This window comes from Hyperolius riggenbachi, chromosome 3, assembly GCF_040937935.1.
Source record: "Hyperolius riggenbachi isolate aHypRig1 chromosome 3, aHypRig1.pri, whole genome shotgun sequence".
In the NCBI taxonomy this organism is placed as follows: Eukaryota; Metazoa; Chordata; class Amphibia; order Anura; family Hyperoliidae; genus Hyperolius; species Hyperolius riggenbachi.
In genome coordinates this window covers 318,976,119-318,996,895 of record NC_090648.1, presented here as the reverse complement: position 1 = coordinate 318,996,895, position 20,777 = coordinate 318,976,119, and the positions used below count along the sequence as shown (strand labels likewise).

General features: G+C 47.2%; 1 protein-coding gene across 4 annotated transcripts in view; it reads right to left on the bottom strand.

Moving 5' to 3' along the window:
* The window catches only part of LOC137563817 (uncharacterized protein C3orf20-like), a 96,876-nt gene that overhangs the window by 40,780 nt on the left and 35,319 nt on the right, over positions 1-20,777 (bottom strand). For all 4 annotated transcript variants that reach the window (XM_068276789.1, XM_068276790.1, XM_068276788.1 and 1 more), the window contains exon 9: positions 1,625-1,745. In XM_068276789.1, the coding sequence (XP_068132890.1) occupies positions 1,625-1,745 (121 nt within the window). The remainder of the gene's footprint in view (positions 1-1,624; positions 1,746-20,777) is intronic.

Here is a 20,777-nt window from a genome sequence, read left to right as displayed (position 1 = left end):
CCGGGTGGGTAGCTAGGTAGCCGGGTGGGTAGGTAGCCAGGTAGATAGCCGGCAGGGTGGTTAGGTAGCCGGGTGGGTAGCTAGGTAGCCGGGTGGGTAGGTAGCCGGCAGGGTGGTTAGGTAGCCGGGTGGGTAGCTAGGTAGCCGGGTGGGTAGGTAGCCGGGTGGGTAGGTAGCCAGGTAGATAGCCGGCAGGGTGGTTAGGTAGCCGGGTGGGTAGCTAGGTAGCCGGGTGGGTAGGTAGCCAGGTAGATAGCCGGCAGGGTGGTCAGGTAGCCGCGTGGGTAGCTAGGTAGCCGGGTGGGTAGGTAGCCAGGTAGGTAGCCGGCAGGGTGGTTAGGTAGCCGGGTGGGTAGCTAGGTAGCCGGGTGGGTAGGTAGCCGGGTGGGTAGGTAGCCAGGTAGATAGCCGGCAGGGTGGTTAGGTAGCCGGGTGGGTAGGTAGCCAGGTAGATAGCCGGCAGGGTGGTTAGGTAGCCGGGTGGGTAGCTAGGTAGCCGGGTGGGTGGGTAGGTAGCCTGGTTAGGTAGCCGGGTAGGTAGCCGGGTGGATGGTTAGGTAGCGGGGTAGGTAGCCGGGTGGGTGGGTAAGGTAGCCGGGTGGGTAGCTATCCGGGTGGGGGGCCCGACTCCTATCCTCCCTCACTCACCTCGGGGCCCCCCTCCCGGTATGCGCTGCAGCCGGCGGGAGAGCAGAAAATACAGGAAGTCTCCGGCCGGGGCTGCAGCAGACGCTAGAGGCAGCTGCTGCTTAGTTTCCGATATGTCTCCAAAGTTGGAGACCAAGCTGCAGCTGCCGCCCCGGCCGGAGACTTCTTGTATTTTCCGCTCTCCCGCCGCATGAGGGGGGGGGGGGCGAGGTGAGGGGGGGAGGACAGGAGTTGGGCCCCCAGGTTAAAAAAAAAAAAAAAAAAAAAAAAAAAACCTGCAATACTTAATGGGCCCCTGAAGCAGCAGAACTTCAGGGGCCCTTGTGCGGCGGCACGGCCTGCACGGCCGTATGTCCGCCACTGCATGTGTCTATTATGTGTATACCTTATAATATGCAACAATAGAGTGGAGCTGTTCTCTAATGCTAGCTTTTCTACTTTCAAAGTCTGCAAGCCAAGAATAAGTATGTAGGATGTGCTATCTGATGCTTCATGGGGTGCAAATTGGTTTTGTGCCAGTTTGCCCCTGTACAAACCTGACAGCATGGCCTGGATGATGTGACAATCAGGCAATGGTCTATTTAGCTAATGTAAAGAAAAGGCGTTATAGATGATCTAATCTAAATGGATCATTTACTGGGTAAATCTTAGAGGAAAATTTCCAAGTATGTCAGAAAACTTTAGCTGATTCACACAAGTGTTTTCCAACTGGGCGATATCTCTATATAACGTCATCAGTACCATCATTATAGCATGGCTGAAAGCAATCATGAGATAGTAAGATGAAGTCTTTGCACTGTATTCTGAAAAGCATATGTCTAAAAGTTACTGGCTGCTTAGCAACTTATACTGTACGTAGACAATTTAAGATCAAAGTTATATAAAATCACACTTGAATCATAGAAGCTAATTTTAAAATGTCTTTTTAGCCACAACACATGTACATATCCCTATATTATTATTAGGATAACATTACCTGCAAAGTAATTGGGTCAGAAAATTTTCCCTTTGTTGGCCAGTCCCATTCTTTTATTGTCTCTCCTTCCTTGTCTGTCATTACTCCACCATTCTGATTGTAATGCAGGATGAAAACATTGCTAGAGAGAGACACATTGGGAAAAATTGGATAGCCTTTCAAAATCATATGAATATAAAATAAATACATTACATTGATAAAGGCAACTGAAACATTCTAGCCAACCTGACGTGAGAGGGATCTGGAGGCTGACATATTTATTTCCTTAGCCCTTAATTCATTCTGTAAAGGGGTTGGCAAGGTCGACGCAGCCGCAGTATGTCCGCGGGAGTCTGTTTTTGTTTTTGTTTTTAGGGTGGGTTTGTGTTAAGTGCTATACAATAAAGGTTTATAACTTGTCTAAATCCTGAGCGACAGCTACTTTTTTGATAGCAATTCCTGAACTTATTTATGCAGTTGCTCCTGTCTGTGGTTATACAAACAGTTAAGGTTGACGTATATTGGTGAGTGAGACAGACAGTTATTGTGGTATTTCAGAGGTTTTGGTGGTGTCTCTCCTCCCTTGTTTATTGAGCAATTGGCTTCAGATTGACCTTATTGTGCTATGGCCTACGCAATCACAGATGACATCAATCTTGATATTGAATCCACATTTAAGTTAAACGACATTGACTCCACTACAGTTAATGCTGATCAAGAAATAAAGCAGTTATGTCGACAGCATAGGAAATTGACCCTCAAACACCTCAGACGCAAATGGAACATATCGACCTTAGAGTCATATAGGGAGGCACGGGTTTTACCCTGGGGAATACGAGAAAAGATCATTCCCGCTGAACACCTGCGTAATGATCGATTCCTCCCTAAGTGGAAGGCCGCAAGTATCGCACACGGATTTGTGGTACTAGGCTTAATCATAGAGGAGGAAAAGATACAACTGACAGAGATTAGAGAAGCTGTGGATACAAGTATTGAGGCACTGGATCCACACAAGGAGAATCCGGTGTTCTCAAAACTCAATGATTTATTGAAAGGGGAAGTGGAGAGAACACAGAAGAAAATTAAGAAGGATAAACAAACAAAGTATCTAAAAGACCTAGCGGAGTGGAAGGAGGGGGAGTATTTCCTATATTTACCCGGAAAGCCACGATCTAGATCGGGGAGTAGACCCAGAACTCCGAAAGATCAGGGAGGAATTGGGGGGCAGCCAGATTCTCCTGAGTCATCGATCTCGGGCAAATCCGTTGCTTTTTTAGACGAAAGCGACGGAGGCAGCGGAGACCAAATAAAAAAGAAGCAAGGAAAAGGAAACAGGCGAGGCAGAAACAAGAGGAAAGTGCAGCCTTCAAAACCTATATTGCGTGTCCAGCCGCCACGGCAGGGCAAGTACAAATAGGTGACAATATGTGTAGGCTTAATTATGCGGGGGAGGGGGAAGTTACCCCCGAACCTGAGAAAAGCCGATCACATGAAAAGGCACAAAACGTGATTAATCTGTCTGACTTTCCTCTGGGCCCGGACCACATTTCCCTCCTTGGTAAGGGATTATCCTTTTCACCAGTACAGGGGGGTGATGAATTCCTGGTTCAGAAGGATTTACAAATGTTTGTTCGAAAACTCTGTTTAAAAGCAACCTATGGCAGTCAGAATGAACAGGAGAGAGAGTGCCAAAACAGTAATGAGGAGCCCCTATGGAGGCTAGGGGACCTTGAAGCGCTTAGGACATTGGAAACCCTTAGGGATCAGAACCTAGAGGGGGGCATGGGCTATAATCAGGAAGGAATCAATGAAATGGGACTAATTGAGCATGTGGCATGTCGTGCCAAATCTAACTATATGCCCTCAATACATACCTTTCCATCACTAGGTATATTTCTCGATTTGGTCACCCGTGATTTTAGAAAGCTGTCATGGACTAGACAGACTAGAGATAATCTCACTAAGGGAGAAAGAAAGGCACTTGATGATCTAAGGCAAGCAAAGGAAGTGATTATACACCCAAGTGACAAGGGGGGAAATGTGGTCCTGTGGTCTAGGGATCTTTATCTCGAGGAAGCCGAAAGGCAACTTAGGGATACAAATACATATCAATCACTCCGAAGCGCCCCCTATGAGAGAATCGCTTATGGCGTTAATCAATGGGTCGATGACGCAGTAGAAGAAGGTGTGTTAGATGAAAAAGAGGAAAGTTATCTGAGGGTGGGCACGTACAGGATCCCTGTGTTCTATCTGATCCCGAAGATCCACAAGAGCTTAAATAGGCCCCCCGGGAGACCAATAGTCAGCGCCATCGATGGTCCCACTGAGAGTTTGGCCATCTGGATTGACCAGAAGATTAAGAGGCTGGTCGCATCCCTCCCGTCCTATGTACAGGACTCGAGAGATGTTTTGCGATTGATCAACGATTTATCGGTGGACCCTGGCGATTTACTCGTGGGGATAGATGTCGAGAGCTTATATACATCTATCCCACACGAAGTGGGGTTGGAGGCCCTGAGGTTTTTCCTGTCTGATGCCTATCCTGATACACCAGTCCATAATGACTTTGTGGTACAGGCCATGAGGTATGTACTGGAGCACAATTGCTTCCTGTTCAAAGATACCCACTATAGGCAGGTGAGCGGTACGTCGATGGGGGCGTCGTGCGCACCTGCCTATGCCTGTTTGCATTTAGGCCTGTGGGAACGAAAAGACGTTTATACGTTACCTGATTTTGACGTTCATGTTAAAGTGTGGCTCCGTTTTATTGATGATGTGCTGGTGGTGTGGAGGGGGAGTGAGGAGGAGTTGGAAAGATTCCTCGACCGGCTCAATGTAAATGAGCGGAATATACATCTTACCTACACCTACAGTCCAACCAGTATATCCTTTTTGGATCTGAGTGTTGTTAAGGATGGCGGTGCTTTGCGGACTACAACATAGCGCAAACCTACCGCGGGGAACACCCTCCTCCACGCCACCAGCCATCATCCTCCACACCTCATTAGGGGAATCCCTAGAGGCCAGTTCCTCCGCATCAGGAGGAACTGTTCTAGTGAGGTAGACTTCCAACGTGAGGCCGCAGAGATGTACGATCGGTTCAGGGATCGTGGGTATGGACATGAGGCATTGTGCTCTGGTGCTGAGAGGGCTATTCAGACCCCACGTTCTGAATTGCTGAAAAAACAAGATAGAAGTCTTGAGCAGGCTACAAAGGGAAATACATCTTGTCCCAGCTTCATTTCTGCATATAACTCAAATTGGTCGCGTATACGTGACATATTGACCCGACATTGGTCGGTGCTGCAGATCGATCCGGTATTCGGGTCCATTGTCGGTGAGAGACCACCTTTGGTGGCCCGACGTGCACCCAGTCTGCGGGACCGATTGGTACATTCCGATCTATTACCACAATCAAATTGGTTGGTAGAATTTAGTACGAAGGGAATGTATAAGTGTGGGGCATGCTCAATGTGTGAATATGTTGATGTAGCAAAAACGTTCCAGGCACCTAATAAAGAGAAGGAATGGAAGATACATTCGTTTATCAACTGCAATTCAGAATGGACAGTATATACAATACAGTGTCCGTGTCCCATGCTGTATGTCGGCATGACAACAAGAAAACTAAAAAAGAGGATTTCAGAGCATGTGAGCAATATAAACTGTGGAAAGAAGCCCAATGGGGAGTATCGTAGTACTGTTGCTGAGCATTTTTGTGAAGTGCATGGGGGGATAAAAAATGGTTTCTGTTTCAAAGGGATCTATAAAATCCAAAATAATAGAAGAGGTGGAGATAAAGAAAAGTGGTTGCTGCAGCAGGAGGCGAAATGGATTTATTTGCTGGACTCCCTGACACCCACTGGTCTAAACCAGGAACTGAATTATGCCCCTTTTCTATAGTTGTTAGTACTCGATACATATATAAAAGCCCTGTTCACATGGGACAACTATGTGTTCATCTGCTGAAAAAGATCTATGCGATGTCGCCTCTAAGTGGATAATAGATACCTGATTGTGGATCACTTGAAGGTTGTCACGGGATTGCGTGCGCTATAGCGGCATCCAAAAGGGAAGATTCCATAGTTGAACACTGTGACAGAAGTTACAGGTGACGTCAGCAGGAACGCCCAGTAACTGCGTCCGTAATGACGCATAAAACACTGACTCGCCCGCCGCGTCATACATCCTGACGAAGCTCGCAAGGGGCGGGCGCAACGCGTCGATGGGCGTGGCCATCTCATGCGTCTGAGCGCTCCAACCAGCCGGCCGGCCGTGCTACAGCAAGAAGACCCTGTGCCTCCCCTCCTCTCCCCATGAGCGTTCATTCTTACTGGGTTGAGACACACGCAAGTAGAGGGTTGAGCAGACAGGCAAACCAGCGCTGACGACTGGACCAAGGAATCATTAAAGATGCGCCTGGTCACCGGGTGGTAAGAGACTGTTACCCGAGAGAGATAGTCTGAAGCCCTGCTGGGGAACTGCATGTAGCGTGAAGCCTAGTAGACGGCATAACATACCAACTCAGCAACCACTTTATCTCCGCACCCTGGGAACATTTTAAAGGGAAGGTACCGGTACCAGAGTGCATGGAGAGTGTATGTGGTTGTGCTGACTTTGTGGTGTGATGGAGCGCTCCGCAGTATTTTAATTGTTTTTAGGGTGGGTTTGTGTTAAGTGCTATACAATAAAGGTTTATAACTTGTCTAAATCCTGAGCGACAGCTACTTTTTTGATAGCAATTCCTGAACTTATTTATGCAGTTGCTCCTGTCTGTGGTTATACAAACAGTTAAGGTTGACGTATATTGGTGAGTGAGACAGACAGTTATTGTGGTATTTCAGAGGTTTTGGTGGTGTCTCTCCTCCCTTGTTTATTGAGCAATTGGCTTCAGATTGACCTTATTGTGCTATGGCCTACGCAATCACAGATGACATCAATCTTGATATTGAATCCACATTTAAGTTAAACGACATTGACTCCACTACAGTTAATGCTGATCAGGAAATAAAGCAGTTATGTCGACAGCATAGGAAATTGACCCTCAAACACCTCAGACGCAAATGGAACATATCGACCTTAGAGTCATATAGGGAGGCACGGGTTTTACCCTGGGGAATACGAGAAAAGATCATTCCCGCTGAACACCTGCGTAATGATCGATTCCTCCCTAAGTGGAAGGCCGCAAGTATCGCACACGGATTTGTGGTACTAGGCTTAATCATAGAGGAGGAAATATACAACTGACAGAGATTAGAGAAGCTGTGGATACAAGTATTGAGGCACTGGATCCACACAAGGAGAATCCGGTGTTCTCAAAACTCAATGATTTATTGAAAGGGGAAGTGGAGAGAACACAGAAGAAAATTAAGAAGGATAAACAAACAAAGTATCTAAAAGACCTAGCGGAGTGGAAGGAGGGGGAGTATTTCCTATATTTACCCGGAAAGCCACGATCTAGATCGGGGAGTAGACCCAGAACTCCGAAAGATCAGGGAGGAATTGGGGGGCAGCCAGATTCTCCTGAGTCATCGATCTCGGGCAAATCCGTTGCTTTTTTAGACGAAAGCGACGGAGGCAGCGGAGACCAAATAAAAAAGAAGCAAGGAAAAGGAAACAGGCGAGGCAGAAACAAGAGGAAAGTGCAGCCTTCAAAACCTATATTGCGTGTCCAGCCGCCACGGCAGGGCAAGTACAAATAGGTGACAATATGTGTAGGCTTAATTATGCGGGGGAGGGGGAAGTTACCCCCGAACCTGAGAAAAGCCGATCACATGAAAAGGCACAAAACGTGATTAATCTGTCTGACTTTCCTCTGGGCCCGGACCACATTTCCCTCCTTGGTAAGGGATTATCCTTTTCACCAGTACAGGGGGGTGATGAATTCCTGGTTCAGAAGGATTTACAAATGTTTGTTCGAAAACTCTGTTTAAAAGCAACCTATGGCAGTCAGAATGAACAGGAGAGAGAGTGCCAAAACAGTAATGAGGAGCCCCTATGGAGGCTAGGGGACCTTGAAGCGCTTAGGACATTGGAAACCCTTAGGGATCAGAACCTAGAGGGGGGCATGGGCTATAATCAGGAAGGAATCAATGAAATGGGACTAATTGAGCATGTGGCATGTCGTGCCAAATCTAACTATATGCCCTCAATACATACCTTTCCATCACTAGGTATATTTCTCGATTTGGTCACCCGTGATTTTAGAAAGCTGTCATGGACTAGACAGACTAGAGATAATCTCACTAAGGGAGAAAGAAAGGCACTTGATGATCTAAGGCAAGCAAAGGAAGTGATTATACGCCCAAGTGACAAGGGGGGAAATGTGGTCCTGTGGTCTAGGGATCTTTATCTCGAGGAAGCCGAAAGGCAACTTAGGGATACAAATACATATCAATCACTCCGAAGCGCCCCCTATGAGAGAATCGCTTATGGCGTTAATCAATGGGTCGATGACGCAGTAGAAGAAGGTGTGTTAGATGAAAAAGAGGAAAGTTATCTGAGGGTGGGCACGTACAGGATCCCTGTGTTCTATCTGATCCCGAAGATCCACAAGAGCTTAAATAGGCCCCCCGGGAGACCAATAGTCAGCGCCATCGATGGTCCCACTGAGAGTTTGGCCATCTGGATTGACCAGAAGATTAAGAGGCTGGTCGCATCCCTCCTGTCCTATGTACAGGACTCGAGAGATGTTTTGCGATTGATCAACGATTTATCGGTGGACCCTGGCGATTTACTCGTGGGGATAGATGTCGAGAGCTTATATACATCTATCCCACACGAAGTGGGGTTGGAGGCCCTGAGGTTTTTCCTGTCTGATGCCTATCCTGATACACCAGTCCATAATGACTTTGTGGTACAGGCCATGAGGTATGTACTGGAGCACAATTGCTTCCTGTTCAAAGATACCCACTATAGGCAGGTGCGCGGTACGTCGATGGGGGCGTCGTGCGCACCTGCCTATGCCTGTTTGCATTTAGGCCTGTGGGAACGAAAAGACGTTTATACGTTACCTGATTTTGACGTTCATGTTAAAGTGTGGCTCCGTTTTATTGATGATGTGCTGGTGGTGTGGAGGGGGAGTGAGGAGGAGTTGGAAAGATTCCTCGACCGGCTCAATGTAAATGAGCGGAATATACATCTTACCTACACCTACAGTCCAACCAGTATATCCTTTTTGGATCTGAGTGTTGTTAAGGATGGCGGTGCTTTGCGGACTACAACATACCGCAAACCTACCGCGGGGAACACCCTCCTCCACGCCACCAGCCATCATCCTCCACACCTCATTAGGGGAATCCCTAGAGGCCAGTTCCTCCGCATCAGAAGGAACTGTTCTAGTGAGGTAGACTTCCAACGTGAGGCCGCAGAGATGTACGATCGGTTCAGGGATCGTGGGTATGGACATGAGGCATTGTGCTCTGGTGCTGAGAGGGCTATTCAGACCCCACGTTCTGAATTGCTGAAAAAACAAGATAGAAGTCTTGAGCAGGCTACAAAGGGAAATACATCTTGTCCCAGCTTCATTTCTGCATATAACTCAAATTGGTCGCGTATACGTGACATATTGACCCGACATTGGTCGGTGCTGCAGATCGATCCGGTATTCGGGTCCATTGTCGGTGAGAGACCACCTTTGGTGGCCCGACGTGCACCCAGTCTGCGGGACCGATTGGTACATTCCGATCTATTACCACAATCAAATTGGTTGGTAGAATTTAGTACGAAGGGAATGTATAAGTGTGGGGCATGCTCAATGTGTGAATATGTTGATGTAGCAAAAACGTTCCAGGCACCTAATAAAGAGAAGGAATGGAAGATACATTCGTTTATCAACTGCAATTCAGAATGGACAGTATATACAATACAGTGTCCGTGTCCCATGCTGTATGTCGGCATGACAACAAGAAAACTAAAAAAGAGGATTTCAGAGCATGTGAGCAATATAAACTGTGGAAAGAAGCCCAATGGGGAGTATCGTAGTACTGTTGCTGAGCATTTTTGTGAAGTGCATGGGGGGATAAAAAATGGTTTCTGTTTCAAAGGGATCTATAAAATCCAAAATAATAGAAGAGGTGGAGATAAAGAAAAGTGGTTGCTGCAGCAGGAGGCGAAATGGATTTATTTGCTGGACTCCCTGACACCCACTGGTCTAAACCAGGAACTGAATTATGCCCCTTTTCTATAGTTGTTAGTACTCGATACATATATAAAAGCCCTGTTCACATGGGACAACTATGTGTTCATCTGCTGAAAAAGATCTATGCGATGTCGCCTCTAAGTGGATAATAGATACCTGATTGTGGATCACTTGAAGGTTGTCACGGGATTGCGTGCGCTATAGCGGCATCCAAAAGGGAAGATTCCATAGTTGAACACTGTGACAGAAGTTACAGGTGACGTCAGCAGGAACGCCCAGTAACTGCGTCCGTAATGACGCATAAAACACTGACTCGCCCGCCGCGTCATACATCCTGACGAAGCTCGCAAGGGGCGGGCGCAACGCGTCGATGGGCGTGGCCATCTCATGCGTCTGAGCGCTCCAACCAGCCGGCCGGCCGTGCTACAGCAAGAAGACCCTGTGCCTCCCCTCCTCTCCCCATGAGCGTTCATTCTTACTGGGTTGAGACACACGCAAGTAGAGGGTTGAGCAGACAGGCAAACCAGCGCTGACGACTGGACCAAGGAATCATTAAAGATGCGCCTGGTCACCGGGTGGTAAGAGACTGTTACCCGAGAGAGATAGTCTGAAGCCCTGCTGGGGAACTGCATGTAGCGTGAAGCCTAGTAGACGGCATAACATACCAACTCAGCAACCACTTTATCTCCGCACCCTGGGAACATTTTAAAGGGAAGGTACCGGTACCAGAGTGCATGGAGAGTGTATGTGGTTGTGCTGACTTTGTGGTGTGATGGAGCGCTCCGCAGTATTTTAATTGTTTTTAGGGTGGGTTTGTGTTAAGTGCTATACAATAAAGGTTTATAACTTGTCTAAATCCTGAGCGACAGCTACTTTTTTGATAGCAATTCCTGAACTTATTTATGCAGTTGCTCCTGTCTGTGGTTATACAAACAGTTAAGGTTGACGTATATTGGTGAGTGAGACAGACAGTTATTGTGGTATTTCAGAGGTTTTGGTGGTGTCTCTCCTCCCTTGTTTATTGAGCAATTGGCTTCAGATTGACCTTATTGTGCTATGGCCTACGCAATCACAGATGACATCAATCTTGATATTGAATCCACATTTAAGTTAAACGACATTGACTCCACTACAGTTAATGCTGATCAGGAAATAAAGCAGTTATGTCGACAGCATAGGAAATTGACCCTCAAACACCTCAGACGCAAATGGAACATATCGACCTTAGAGTCATATAGGGAGGCACGGGTTTTACCCTGGGGAATACGAGAAAAGATCATTCCCGCTGAACACCTGCGTAATGATCGATTCCTCCCTAAGTGGAAGGCCGCAAGTATCGCACACGGATTTGTGGTACTAGGCTTAATCATAGAGGAGGAAAAGATACAACTGACAGAGATTAGAGAAGCTGTGGATACAAGTATTGAGGCACTGGATCCACACAAGGAGAATCCGGTGTTCTCAAAACTCAATGATTTATTGAAAGGGGAAGTGGAGAGAACACAGAAGAAAATTAAGAAGGATAAACAAACAAAGTATCTAAAAGACCTAGCGGAGTGGAAGGAGGGGGAGTATTTCCTATATTTACCCGGAAAGCCACGATCTAGATCGGGGAGTAGACCCAGAACTCCGAAAGATCAGGGAGGAATTGGGGGGCAGCCAGATTCTCCTGAGTCATCGATCTCGGGCAAATCCGTTGCTTTTTTAGACGAAAGCGACGGAGGCAGCGGAGACCAAATAAAAAAGAAGCAAGGAAAAGGAAACAGGCGAGGCAGAAACAAGAGGAAAGTGCAGCCTTCAAAACCTATATTGCGTGTCCAGCCGCCACGGCAGGGCAAGTACAAATAGGTGACAATATGTGTAGGCTTAATTATGCGGGGGAGGGGGAAGTTACCCCCGAACCTGAGAAAAGCCGATCACATGAAAAGGCACAAAACGTGATTAATCTGTCTGACTTTCCTCTGGGCCCGGACCACATTTCCCTCCTTGGTAAGGGATTATCCTTTTCACCAGTACAGGGGGGTGATGAATTCCTGGTTCAGAAGGATTTACAAATGTTTGTTCGAAAACTCTGTTTAAAAGCAACCTATGGCAGTCAGAATGAACAGGAGAGAGAGTGCCAAAACAGTAATGAGGAGCCCCTATGGAGGCTAGGGGACCTTGAAGCGCTTAGGACATTGGAAACCCTTAGGGATCAGAACCTAGAGGGGGGCATGGGCTATAATCAGGAAGGAATCAATGAAATGGGACTAATTGAGCATGTGGCATGTCGTGCCAAATCTAACTATATGCCCTCAATACATACCTTTCCATCACTAGGTATATTTCTCGATTTGGTCACCCGTGATTTTAGAAAGCTGTCATGGACTAGACAGACTAGAGATAATCTCACTAAGGGAGAAAGAAAGGCACTTGATGATCTAAGGCAAGCAAAGGAAGTGATTATACGCCCAAGTGACAAGGGGGGAAATGTGGTCCTGTGGTCTAGGGATCTTTATCTCGAGGAAGCCGAAAGGCAACTTAGGGATACAAATACATATCAATCACTCCGAAGCGCCCCCTATGAGAGAATCGCTTATGGCGTTAATCAATGGGTCGATGACGCAGTAGAAGAAGGTGTGTTAGATGAAAAAGAGGAAAGTTATCTGAGGGTGGGCACGTACAGGATCCCTGTGTTCTATCTGATCCCGAAGATCCACAAGAGCTTAAATAGGCCCCCCGGGAGACCAATAGTCAGCGCCATCGATGGTCCCACTGAGAGTTTGGCCATCTGGATTGACCAGAAGATTAAGAGGCTGGTCGCATCCCTCCCGTCCTATGTACAGGACTCGAGAGATGTTTTGCGATTGATCAACGATTTATCGGTGGACCCTGGCGATTTACTCGTGGGGATAGATGTCGAGAGCTTATATACATCTATCCCACACGAAGTGGGGTTGGAGGCCCTGAGGTTTTTCCTGTCTGATGCCTATCCTGATACACCAGTCCATAATGACTTTGTGGTACAGGCCATGAGGTATGTACTGGAGCACAATTGCTTCCTGTTCAAAGATACCCACTATAGGCAGGTGCGCGGTACGTCGATGGGGGCGTCGTGCGCACCTGCCTATGCCTGTTTGCATTTAGGCCTGTGGGAACGAAAAGACGTTTATACGTTACCTGATTTTGACGTTCATGTTAAAGTGTGGCTCCGTTTTATTGATGATGTGCTGGTGGTGTGGAGGGGGAGTGAGGAGGAGTTGGAAAGATTCCTCGACCGGCTCAATGTAAATGAGCGGAATATACATCTTACCTACACCTACAGTCCAACCAGTATATCCTTTTTGGATCTGAGTGTTGTTAAGGATGGCGGTGCTTTGCGGACTACAACATACCGCAAACCTACCGCGGGGAACACCCTCCTCCACGCCACCAGCCATCATCCTCCACACCTCATTAGGGGAATCCCTAGAGGCCAGTTCCTCCGCATCAGAAGGAACTGTTCTAGTGAGGTAGACTTCCAACGTGAGGCCGCAGAGATGTACGATCGGTTCAGGGATCGTGGGTATGGACATGAGGCATTGTGCTCTGGTGCTGAGAGGGCTATTCAGACCCCACGTTCTGAATTGCTGAAAAAACAAGATAGAAGTCTTGAGCAGGCTACAAAGGGAAATACATCTTGTCCCAGCTTCATTTCTGCATATAACTCAAATTGGTCGCGTATACGTGACATATTGACCCGACATTGGTCGGTGCTGCAGATCGATCCGGTATTCGGGTCCATTGTCGGTGAGAGACCACCTTTGGTGGCCCGACGTGCACCCAGTCTGCGGGACCGATTGGTACATTCCGATCTATTACCACAATCAAATTGGTTGGTAGAATTTAGTACGAAGGGAATGTATAAGTGTGGGGCATGCTCAATGTGTGAATATGTTGATGTAGCAAAAACGTTCCAGGCACCTAATAAAGAGAAGGAATGGAAGATACATTCGTTTATCAACTGCAATTCAGAATGGACAGTATATACAATACAGTGTCCGTGTCCCATGCTGTATGTCGGCATGACAACAAGAAAACTAAAAAAGAGGATTTCAGAGCATGTGAGCAATATAAACTGTGGAAAGAAGCCCAATGGGGAGTATCGTAGTACTGTTGCTGAGCATTTTTGTGAAGTGCATGGGGGGATAAAAAATGGTTTCTGTTTCAAAGGGATCTATAAAATCCAAAATAATAGAAGAGGTGGAGATAAAGAAAAGTGGTTGCTGCAGCAGGAGGCGAAATGGATTTATTTGCTGGACTCCCTGACACCCACTGGTCTAAACCAGGAACTGAATTATGCCCCTTTTCTATAGTTGTTAGTACTCGATACATATATAAAAGCCCTGTTCACATGGGACAACTATGTGTTCATCTGCTGAAAAAGATCTATGCGATGTCGCCTCTAAGTGGATAATAGATACCTGATTGTGGATCACTTGAAGGTTGTCACGGGATTGCGTGCGCTATAGCGGCATCCAAAAGGGAAGATTCCATAGTTGAACACTGTGACAGAAGTTACAGGTGACGTCAGCAGGAACGCCCAGTAACTGCGTCCGTAATGACGCATAAAACACTGACTCGCCCGCCGCGTCATACATCCTGACGAAGCTCGCAAGGGGCGGGCGCAACGCGTCGATGGGCGTGGCCATCTCATGCGTCTGAGCGCTCCAACCAGCCGGCCGGCCGTGCTACAGCAAGAAGACCCTGTGCCTCCCCTCCTCTCCCCATGAGCGTTCATTCTTACTGGGTTGAGACACACGCAAGTAGAGGGTTGAGCAGACAGGCAAACCAGCGCTGACGACTGGACCAAGGAATCATTAAAGATGCGCCTGGTCACCGGGTGGTAAGAGACTGTTACCCGAGAGAGATAGTCTGAAGCCCTGCTGGGGAACTGCATGTAGCGTGAAGCCTAGTAGACGGCATAACATACCAACTCAGCAACCACTTTATCTCCGCACCCTGGGAACATTTTAAAGGGAAGGTACCGGTACCAGAGTGCATGGAGAGTGTATGTGGTTGTGCTGACTTTGTGGTGTGATGGAGCGCTCCGCAGTATTTTAATTGTTTTTAGGGTGGGTTTGTGTTAAGTGCTATACAATAAAGGTTTATAACTTGTCTAAATCCTGAGCGACAGCTACTTTTTTGATAGCAATTCCTGAACTTATTTATGCAGTTGCTCCTGTCTGTGGTTATACAAACAGTTAAGGTTGACGTATATTGGTGAGTGAGACAGACAGTTATTGTGGTATTTCAGAGGTTTTGGTGGTGTCTCTCCTCCCTTGTTTATTGAGCAATTGGCTTCAGATTGACCTTATTGTGCTATGGCCTACGCAATCACAGATGACATCAATCTTGATATTGAATCCACATTTAAGTTAAACGACATTGACTCCACTACAGTTAATGCTGATCAGGAAATAAAGCAGTTATGTCGACAGCATAGGAAATTGACCCTCAAACACCTCAGACGCAAATGGAACATATCGACCTTAGAGTCATATAGGGAGGCACGGGTTTTACCCTGGGGAATACGAGAAAAGATCATTCCCGCTGAACACCTGCGTAATGATCGATTCCTCCCTAAGTGGAAGGCCGCAAGTATCGCACACGGATTTGTGGTACTAGGCTTAATCATAGAGGAGGAAAAGATACAACTGACAGAGATTAGAGAAGCTGTGGATACAAGTATTGAGGCACTGGATCCACACAAGGAGAATCCGGTGTTCTCAAAACTCAATGATTTATTGAAAGGGGAAGTGGAGAGAACACAGAAGAAAATTAAGAAGGATAAACAAACAAAGTATCTAAAAGACCTAGCGGAGTGGAAGGAGGGGGAGTATTTCCTATATTTACCCGGAAAGCCACGATCTAGATCGGGGAGTAGACCCAGAACTCCGAAAGATCAGGGAGGAATTGGGGGGCAGCCAGATTCTCCTGAGTCATCGATCTCGGGCAAATCCGTTGCTTTTTTAGACGAAAGCGACGGAGGCAGCGGAGACCAAATAAAAAAGAAGCAAGGAAAAGGAAACAGGCGAGGCAGAAACAAGAGGAAAGTGCAGCCTTCAAAACCTATATTGCGTGTCCAGCCGCCACGGCAGGGCAAGTACAAATAGGTGACAATATGTGTAGGCTTAATTATGCGGGGGAGGGGGAAGTTACCCCCGAACCTGAGAAAAGCCGATCACATGAAAAGGCACAAAACGTGATTAATCTGTCTGACTTTCCTCTGGGCCCGGACCACATTTCCCTCCTTGGTAAGGGATTATCCTTTTCACCAGTACAGGGGGGTGATGAATTCCTGGTTCAGAAGGATTTACAAATGTTTGTTCGAAAACTCTGTTTAAAAGCAACCTATGGCAGTCAGAATGAACAGGAGAGAGAGTGCCAAAACAGTAATGAGGAGCCCCTATGGAGGCTAGGGGACCTTGAAGCGCTTAGGACATTGGAAACCCTTAGGGATCAGAACCTAGAGGGGGGCATGGGCTATAATCAGGAAGGAATCAATGAAATGGGACTAATTGAGCATGTGGCATGTCGTGCCAAATCTAACTATATGCCCTCAATACATACCTTTCCATCACTAGGTATATTTCTCGATTTGGTCACCCGTGATTTTAGAAAGCTGTCATGGACTAGACAGACTAGAGATAATCTCACTAAGGGAGAAAGAAAGGCACTTGATGATCTAAGGCAAGCAAAGGAAGTGATTATACGCCCAAGTGACAAGGGGGGAAATGTGGTCCTGTGGTCTAGGGATCTTTATCTCGAGGAAGCCGAAAGGCAACTTAGGGATACAAATACATATCAATCACTCCGAAGCGCCCCCTATGAGAGAATCGCTTATGGCGTTAATCAATGGGTCGATGACGCAGTAGAAGAAGGTGTGTTAGATGAAAAAGAGGAAAGTTATCTGAGGGTGGGCACGTACAGGATCCCTGTGTTCTATCTGATCCCGAAGATCCACAAGAGCTTAAATAGGCCCCCCGGGAGACCAATAGTCAGCGCCATCGATGGTCCCACTGAGAGTTTGGCCATCTGGATTGACCAGAAGATTAAGAGGCTGGTCGCATCCCTCCCGTCCTATGTACAGGACTCGAGAGATGTTTTGCGATTGATCAACGATTTATCGGTGGACCCTGGCGATTTACTCGTGGGGATAGATGTCGAGAGCTTATATACATCTATCCCACACGAAGTGGGGTTGGAGGCCCTGAGGTTTTTCCTGTCTGATGCCTATCCTGATACACCAGTCCATAATGACTTTGTGGTACAGGCCATGAGGTATGTACTGGAGCACAATTGCTTCCTGTTCAAAGATACCCACTATAGGCAGGTGCGCGGTACGTCGATGGGGGCGTCGTGCGCACCTGCCTATGCCTGTTTGCATTTAGGCCTGTGGGAACGAAAAGACGTTTATACGTTACCTGATTTTGACGTTCATGTTAAAGTGTGGCTCCGTTTTATTGATGATGTGCTGGTGGTGTGGAGGGGGAGTGAGGAGGAGTTGGAAAGATTCCTCGACCGGCTCAATGTAAATGAGCGGAATATACATCTTACCTACACCTACAGTCCAACCAGTATATCCTTTTTGGATCTGAGTGTTGTTAAGGATGGCGGTGCTTTGCGGACTACAACATACCGCAAACCTACCGCGGGGAACACCCTCCTCCACGCCACCAGCCATCATCCTCCACACCTCATTAGGGGAATCCCTAGAGGCCAGTTCCTCCGCATCAGAAGGAACTGTTCTAGTGAGGTAGACTTCCAACGTGAGGCCGCAGAGATGTACGATCGGTTCAGGGATCGTGGGTATGGACATGAGGCATTGTGCTCTGGTGCTGAGAGGGCTATTCAGACCCCACGTTCTGAATTGCTGAAAAAACAAGATAGAAGTCTTGAGCAGGCTACAAAGGGAAATACATCTTGTCCCAGCTTCATTTCTGCATATAACTCAAATTGGTCGCGTATACGTGACATATTGACCCGACATTGGTCGGTGCTGCAGATCGATCCGGTATTCGGGTCCATTGTCGGTGAGAGACCACCTTTGGTGGCCCGACGTGCACCCAGTCTGCGGGACCGATTGGTACATTCCGATCTATTACCACAATCAAATTGGTTGGTAGAATTTAGTACGAAGGGAATGTATAAGTGTGGGGCATGCTCAATGTGTGAATATGTTGATGTAGCAAAAACGTTCCAGGCACCTAATAAAGAGAAGGAATGGAAGATACATTCGTTTATCAACTGCAATTCAGAATGGACAGTATATACAATACAGTGTCCGTGTCCCATGCTGTATGTCGGCATGACAACAAGAAAACTAAAAAAGAGGATTTCAGAGCATGTGAGCAATATAAACTGTGGAAAGAAGCCCAATGGGGAGTATCGTAGTACTGTTGCTGAGCATTTTTGTGAAGTGCATGGGGGGATAAAAAATGGTTTCTGTTTCAAAGGGATCTATAAAATCCAAAATAATAGAAGAGGTGGAGATAAAGAAAAGTGGTTGCTGCAGCAGGAGGCGAAATGGATTTATTTGCTGGACTCCCTGACACCCACTGGTCTAAACCAGGAACTGAATTATGCCCCTTTTCTATAGTTGTTAGTACTCGATACATATATAAAAGCCCTGTTCACATGGGACAACTATGTGTTCATCTGCTGAAAAAGATCTATGCGATGTCGCCTCTAAGTGGATAATAGATACCTGATTGTGGATCACTTGAAGGTTGTCACGGGATTGCGTGCGCTATAGCGGCATCCAAAAGGGAAGATTCCATAGTTGAACACTGTGACAGAAGTTACAGGTGACGTCAGCAGGAACGCCCAGTAACTGCGTCCGTAATGACGCATAAAACACTGACTCGCCCGCCGCGTCATACATCCTGACGAAGCTCGCAAGGGGCGGGCGCAACGCGTCGATGGGCGTGGCCATCTCATGCGTCTGAGCGCTCCAACCAGCCGGCCGGCCGTGCTACAGCAAGAAGACCCTGTGCCTCCCCTCCTCTCCCCATGAGCGTTCATTCTTACTGGGTTGAGACACACGCAAGTAGAGGGTTGAGCAGACAGGCAAACCAGCGCTGACGACTGGACCAAGGAATCATTAAAGATGCGCCTGGTCACCGGGTGGTAAGAGACTGTTACCCGAGAGAGATAGTCTGAAGCCCTGCTGGGGAACTGCATGTAGCGTGAAGCCTAGTAGACGGCATAACATACCAACTCAGCAACCACTTTATCTCCGCACCCTGGGAACATTTTAAAGGGAAGGTACCGGTACCAGAGTGCATGGAGAGTGTATGTGGTTGTGCTGACTTTGTGGTGTGATGGAGCGCTCCGCAGTATTTTAATTGTTTTTAGGGTGGGTTTGTGTTAAGTGCTATACAATAAAGGTTTATAACTTGTCTAAATCCTGAGCGACAGCTACTTTTTTGATAGCAATTCCTGAACTTATTTATGCAGTTGCTCCTGTCTGTGGTTATACAAACAGTTAAGGTTGACGTATATTGGTGAGTGAGACAGACAGTTATTGTGGTATTTCAACTGAAACATTCTAGCCAACCTGACGTGAGAGGGATCTGGAGGCTGACATATTTATTTCCTTAGCCCTTAATTCATTCTGTAAAGGGGTTGGCAAGGTCGACGCAGCCGCAGTATGTCCGCGGGAGTCTGCGCGCACTCCTCTAGCTTACCTAATACTAAGGGCACCTGTAGCTACCTATGAAGGGCAAGGGAAGTGAGGGAGACGTGACAGCTGGGCCAGCCAGGACACTTGCGGTGCAGTTTGGTGGGGGTTTGTAGTTTCATGGAGGGTGAAGTCTAATGCTGGGAATACACGGGTCGATTTTGCCGCTTGATTTCGATTATGCGGGCGATTTTCTTATCTTCCATTCCTTTTTCCTATCTTTCTTATCTTTTCCCATTGTTCCCTATGCAAAATCGAGCACGGAATCGATCGGGCGGGAGATCGGACATGTCGGAAATTATCAATTGAGCCATCTAAATGGCTCAAAATCGAGCCGTGTATTCCCAGCATAAGGTGCCACTGCCAGGACATCTGTGCCTATAGGCTCCAGTGAGGTAAATCCGGGCCTGCACTTCAGGCATCCTTTAACCAGCAAAGATGACACCGAAACCAAATGAAATTAAAGTAGCTATTTTCTTCTGCTATAGATGCCGTATTTCTAGAAATAAAGAAGTGGTAAAAACCAGACTCAGCAGCACCCCTCATAAAGTCATATGTAATTAGTCAGTGTTATAAAAACTGTATACTTGAAAGAGAGGAGTTCACCCCATAGCAACCAGTCAGCAATTTATCAGTTCTTTTTATGTGGAACCAGAAAACAAGAATATGCTTGGGCTTGCTGATGAGGACAACACTTCTGTATGTGCTTTCCTCCATTTTCTAGAAATAAGGTCCAGTATGTCACCATAGATGCACCTCAGGTTGTTCTGTTTGTGTGCCTTCTACAATAATTGCTGTAAAATTAGGTTATGAGCTAGTTCACAGTGCTCATTTGGGTTGCAGAAAAATTCTGCATGTCAACTTACTGCCCATACTATTCTATGGGGCTGCTCACAGTACTGCATTGTAACTGGTTGTGTTATTCTAACTCACTGCATCCAGGCTTTGCATTAAAGAGAACCCGAGGTGGGAATTTATTATGCTAGTGGGGCACAGAGGCTGGTTGTGCACACTAACACCAGCCTCTGTTGCCCCATGGTGTGCCTCAAAGACCCCCCTGCGCGCCGCTATACACCCACAGTGCTGGCGACAATTTTTACCTAAGCACTGTCTGTCAGCGCCGCTCCCCCGCCTCCTCCTTATCGGCGCTATCCGCCTGTGTCCCTTCCCTCCCGCTGATTGGAGGGAAGTGACGCGGCGGGTAGCGCCGATACGGAGGAGGCGGGGGAGCGGCGCTGACAGACAGCGCTTAGATAAACGTTGTGCTGGCGACACGCTGCGTGTCGCCAGCACTGCGGGGGTATAGCGGCATGCAGGGGGATCTTTGAGGC